Source organism: Dreissena polymorpha, chromosome 1, assembly GCF_020536995.1.
Source record: "Dreissena polymorpha isolate Duluth1 chromosome 1, UMN_Dpol_1.0, whole genome shotgun sequence".
Taxonomy (NCBI): Eukaryota; Metazoa; Mollusca; class Bivalvia; order Myida; family Dreissenidae; genus Dreissena; species Dreissena polymorpha.
Window position 1 is genome coordinate 133,249,305 of NC_068355.1, and position 6,065 is coordinate 133,255,369.

Here is a 6,065-nt window from a genome sequence, read left to right on the forward strand (position 1 = left end):
ATTTTATTGTTGAAAGGTCTCTTCAAAACAAAAATCCAGTGTCGGCGGAAAGTGTTGTCCCTGATTAACCTGTGCGGACTGAACATTCATTAAGCCCAGTTTTCTCAGAACGCGGCTTAATTTGTACACGTGCGTTAAGTGGCCTATTTGATCAGCGTGCGCGAAATGCGCGCTTGACGCCATGTTTTCCCTTGACATGACTCAAATATAAAACTAATCGTCATTTATTGAACATTTAGTAAAATTCCAAGAGAACATTAAAACAAACATGTGAATGGAGATTGTCTGTGGTCTATGACAAATCGCAGGAGTTTCCAAAGTTAGAGCGTCCGAAGATCTTGTCCACTGTGAGGCACTGGCGTACCGGAACTGACAGATATATGACAAATCGCACGAGTTTCCCGAGTGTTCAGTAGTCGAACGGCAGACGGCGCCACCTGGGCACGCATGACTTGTGAAGCTTGACGCTCTTCATGCCGGTTGCCATGGTAACGAAGGCTTCAATGAGGCACGACTGCGTTAGGCCTGGTACCCGGCACTCGGACAGGAAATCCGCGAACAGCCGCTGCTGACCTGTAAACACGAGGTTCAGCGAGTATACAGGTAATAATCCCTATTTGTATACATGTAGTTAAAGCCAGAGTGCGTGTTTGTGTATTTATTTGAACTGCCCCCCCCCCCTCCCACCCAACAAAAAACCAATAAAATATTGTGAGCGATTTATAGAAACGTGTGACGTGACTCACGGAGGTTAGCGAGTCCGAGGATCTTGTCCACGGTGAGCGACTGGCGCACAGGATGTGACAGGCTGATGTCGAACCCTCCGGTGTTCAAGTTCAGGTCCCGAAGCAGCTCTGCGGTAAACATAGCATCAGTTGTAAATAAACGAAATTCCAGTTAAACTTAGAGTTTACTCATTGTAAGTTGGAATACAGAAAGTTAACTATTGCAATAGTCGTATCACAATTTGTTTCCCCAACTATAACTACTACTACTACTACTACTACTACAACTACTACTACTACTATTACTACTACTACTACTACTACTTCTACTATTACTACTACTACTACTACTACTACTACTACTACTACTACTACTACTACTACTACTACTACTACTACTACTACTACTACTACTACTACTACTACTACTACTATTTCTACTGCTACTACTACTTCTACTACTACTACTACTACTACTACTACTACTACTACTACTACTACTACTACTACTACTTCTACTTCTACTACTACTACTACTACTACTACTACTACTACTACTAATAATAATAATAATAATAATAATAATAATAATTATAATAATAATAATAATTATTATTATAATAATAAAAATAATAATAATAATAATAATAAATTATAAATCAATAGCTAAATATTAATCAATTACTAATTATTTAATAATTAATTATACAACGTACCACCATCATTACCATACATAAGCCACTCCATGGTGAATATCACGTTGTCTTGTATTACATCAAAGCCGATAAATATGTGAGTGTCATTTCTGTATCGGTACACAAGTCTATCAGTGTCTTGACCTATGCACAACGTTTCGATGACGTCGCTTATGACGTCAGTAAGACGTATGGCGTCATTAACATTATTTTTATGTTTCGGTCCACCATAAAGCTCGCTGGTAATATACCGTGCGAGTAAAATTGTGAAAAATAATATTTGAAACGGCAGTTTGTTAAATTCCATTGAGTATACTAGCACCATGTATAATTCAATCGTAAACAACATATGTTGCATATTTAAAAACTAAAAAAAGCCATCGCGTATTTTTTTAAACACTTCATTAAATGTCGCATGTTTGACCCAGGGGGCACCCAAGGATTGGTAATGGGGCCATGCATAGTTAAGATTGACCGCATTGTCATAAGAGATGACCAGTATCAATAAGAAGTGAATCGGTGTCGAAATGAAGAAGTTAATGTAAAATAACATAAAACAAGAGATGTGTTTGTCAGAAACACAATGCCCCCTCCTGCGCCGCTTTGATTTATTAAAAAAAATCATTTGACAGGTTCATTACTTACCTCTCTTTAAAGCTTATTACTTTCCTTGGGTTTGTTTTTTTTACCTTTGACCTTGAAGGATGAACAAACACAATGCCCCCTCTTACACCGCTTTGATATATTAAAAAAAATATATCATTTGGCAGGTAATTTACTTACCTCCCTTTATAGCTTATTACTTCCCTTGGATTTGTTTTTTTAACCTTTGACCTTGAAGGATGAACTTGACCTTGACCTTTCACCACTCAAAATGTGCAGCTCCATGAGATACACATGCATGCCAAATATCAAGTTGCTATCTTCAATATTGCAAAAGCCAATGCACCATACCGGGGGCATAATAATAAGTGCAAATCTCTGACCCGGCCCCACCCCAATCCCTATAACTTTTGACACAGGGGTCAGATCAAAATTCCAAATAATGCACCGTCGCACATATGCTAATAGCTACCATGTGTGTACGTTTCAATGTTCTAGTGCTAATAGTGTAGGAGATAGTAGTAGCCAGGACGGACGGACAGACAGACGGACGGCGGAGATAACCACAATACCCCCACGCTTTTCAAAGAGCGTGGGGATAACACACGATTTGTGTTTGCGGTCGTTTGTGAGACGACCACAATGAAGAAAACAAACGGTAATTGTTTACAATTGTACATGTATAAACAGTTGATGACGACCAGCGTTGACACACCGTAACACCAGGCTCGACCAGCGTTGAAACACCGTAACACTATGTACGACCAGCGTTGACACACCGTAACACCAGGTACGACCAGCGTTGACACACCGTAACACCAGGTACGACCAGAGTTGACACACCGGAACACCAGGATTAATCTGAGCCGCACGGGACGAAAATTTCCGCTTGTATGGATTTTATTGTTGAAAGGTCTCTTCAAAACAAAAATCCAGTGTCGGCGGAAAGTGTTGTCCCTGATTAACCTGTGCGGACTGAACATTCATTAAGCCCAGTTTTCTCAGAACGCGGCTTAATTTGTACACGTGCGTTAAGTGGCCTATTTGATCAGCGTGCGCGAAATGCGCGCTTGACGCCATGTTTTCCCTTGACATGACTCAAATATAAAACTAATCGTCATTTATTGAACATTTAGTAAAATTCCAAGAGAACATTAAAACAAACATGTGAATCGAGATTGTCTGTGGTCTATGACAAATCGCAGGAGTTTCCAAAGTTAGAGCGTCCGAAGATCTTGTCCACTGTGAGGCACTGGCGTACCGGAACTGACAGATTTATGACAAATCGCACGAGTTTCCCGAGTGTTCAGTAGTCGAACGGCAGACGGCGCCACCTGGGCACGCATGACTTGTGAAGCTTGACGCTCTTCATGCCGGTTGCCATGGTAACGAAGGCTTCAATGAGGCACGACTGCGTTAGGCCTGGTACCCGGCACTCGGACAGGAAATCCGCGAACAGCCGCTGCTGACCTGTAAACACGAGGTTCAGCGAGTATACAGGTAATAATCCCTATTTGTATACATGTAGTTAAAGCCAGAGTGCGTGTTTGTGTATTTATTTGAACTGCCCCCCCCCCTCCCACCCAACAAAAACCAATAAAATATTGTGAGCGATTTATAGAAACGTGTGACGTGACTCACGGAGGTTAGCGAGTCCGAGGATCTTGTCCACGGTGAGCGACTGGCGCACAGGATGTGACAGGCTGATGTCGAACCCTCCGGTGTTCAAGTTCAGGTCCCGAAGCAGCTCTGCGGTAAACATAGCATCAGTTGTAAATAAACGAAATTCCAGTTAAACTTAGAGTTTACTCATTGTAAGTTGGAATACAGAAAGTTAACTATTGCAATAGTCGTATCACAATTTGTTTCCCCAACTATAACTACTACTACTACTACTACTACTACACAACTACTACTACTACTATTACTACTACTACTACTACTACTTCTACTATTACTACTACTACTACTACTACTACTACTACTACTACTACTACTACTACTACTACTACTACTACTACTACTACTACTACTACTACTATTTCTACTGCTACTACTACTTCTACTACTACTACTACTACTACTACTACTACTACTACTACTACTACTACTTCTACTTCTACTACTACTACTACTACTACTACTACTACTACTACTACTACTACTACTACTACTACTAATAATAATAATAATATTATAATAATAATAATAATTATTATTATAATAATAAAAATAATAATAATAATAATAATAAATTATAAATCAATAGCTAAATATTAATCAATTACTAATTATTTAATAATTAATTATACAAACGTACCACCATCATTACCATACATAAGCCACTCCATGGTGAATATCACGTTGTCTTGTATTACATCAAAGCCGATAAATATGTGAGTGTCATTTCTGTATCGGTACACAAGTCTATCAGTGTCTTGACCTATGCACAACGTTTCGATGACGTCGCTTATGACGTCAGTAAGACGTATGGCGTCATTAACATTATTTTTATGTTTCGGTCCACCATAAAGCTCGCTGGTAATATACCGTGCGAGTAAAATTGTGAAAAATAATATTTGAAACGGCAGTTTGTTAAATTCCATTGAGTTTACTAGCACCATGTATAATTCAATCGTAAACAACATATGTTGCATATTTAAAAACTAAAAAAAAGCCATCGCGTATTTTTTTAAACACTTCATTAAATGTCGTCACGAAGAAGTATTCCATGAACTGTATTCAGAATTTGTAAACATATGCATCTCACATGTAGACAGACGTGTTGTTTGACATTTCAGTTTATCCTTTTTGTCAGTGCGTGCATGTGAATAAATAAGTCATTTCATAACCAACGTAAACACGTCGCTCTACGAAATGCCAAGAAAGTGAGACGTGGAATATTGTCACCTTCAAATACGCAAACACTTCAAGATACTATTTTCTGCAAGCGTCCCGGCAGCATCAAAGAACGCCAACATGTGTTGCATGAATTAATTAAAATGAAATAATTGAATATTGCCGCATTATGTTTTCGGAAACTCAAAGTATATCCAATCATACAGTTATGGTTTAAAACAATCAACATAACTTTTGTTTCCGAATCTTCAATGCCGTACATGCGAAATCTAACATTCGTTCTATGTTTTATTATTAAAGTACACGTACTATGCTATTAATGTTTTGAAATCATGCTAATATCCAAAACACCGCGTTTTGTTACAAGTGATCTGCACGCATCATACAAACTTAACTTACTTTATGAATAATTTTTCATGGATGCGCTGTCAGTTTCTGTCATAAATTTCCAGCCTCATGTAACGCTAACGCAGGACGACGTAGCTTTATCTTGACAGTCATTTATTTCGCAAAGAAGAAAGCGTCCGTGTTTAAGTTTTATGAACTTGACAAAACATTATTAATTACAAATTTTAACAGAATAAGACATTGTTTTCTACTTGCGCATGTGGTGCGCACATTGCAATCTTAGTGCAAACATAAAATTAAAATAGAAAATCGCCAAAACTATTTATTAAAAAATGCTTTTTAACTTTTTCAGGTGTTCATTTTTTTTGTATTTACTTTGAAAATACTCAGATCTGTTTGTGAAAAAAATGCTTCTTGAAGTATGCTTTTATTTCTACATACCGCAGAGTGGGTCACACGTACGTTATATGGAGAACAATGCGAGGCCGTTGTGCGGTCGAAACATAATTCATCAGACCGGCTGTGGTCAAGGCAATTATAATAAGGGCGACAACTATGAAGGGCTTAAATATCACATATTTTGAAAAAATTATCCCTGATTTTTTTGTCATAAAATTTCCATTAGATTACATCCGATTATCTAATATATTTAATGACATTGATTAGCAAATAAAATTGCACATGTTCTGCTTAACGTCCCCAGAGATTTAATAGACAAGTGAATACTATATAAACAAAAAATGACTTAAAAACGATATCATCTTCGCCTGTGGTCCCGTCTGCGACAGAGACCACAGACCAGCTTCCTTCAGGTGCCTCGGTTCTGGGGGAGTCT

General features: G+C 38.2%; 1 protein-coding gene across 4 annotated transcripts; it reads right to left on the minus strand.

Moving 5' to 3' along the window:
• Positions 1-208: 208 nt before the first annotated feature.
• On the minus strand, positions 209-5,242 carry LOC127850781 (uncharacterized). 4 transcript variants are annotated; one of them, XM_052384089.1, is made up of 4 exons: positions 4,691-5,238; positions 1,442-1,787; positions 747-854; positions 209-573 (listed from the first exon to the last, which is right to left on the minus strand). In XM_052384089.1, the coding sequence occupies exons 1-4, from the start codon at positions 4,754-4,756 to the stop codon at positions 410-412; spliced, it is 684 nt and encodes a 227-aa protein (XP_052240049.1). In that variant the 5' UTR covers positions 4,757-5,238; the 3' UTR covers positions 209-409. The 4 variants fall into 4 exon arrangements, with proteins under 4 accessions (XP_052240049.1, XP_052240064.1, XP_052240070.1 ...); XM_052384104.1 differs by lacking the exon at positions 1,442-1,787 and having other exon boundaries at positions 4,344-5,242; XM_052384110.1 differs by lacking the exon at positions 4,691-5,238 and having other exon boundaries at positions 1,442-1,828.
• Between the last annotated feature and the right edge of the window lie 823 nt (positions 5,243-6,065).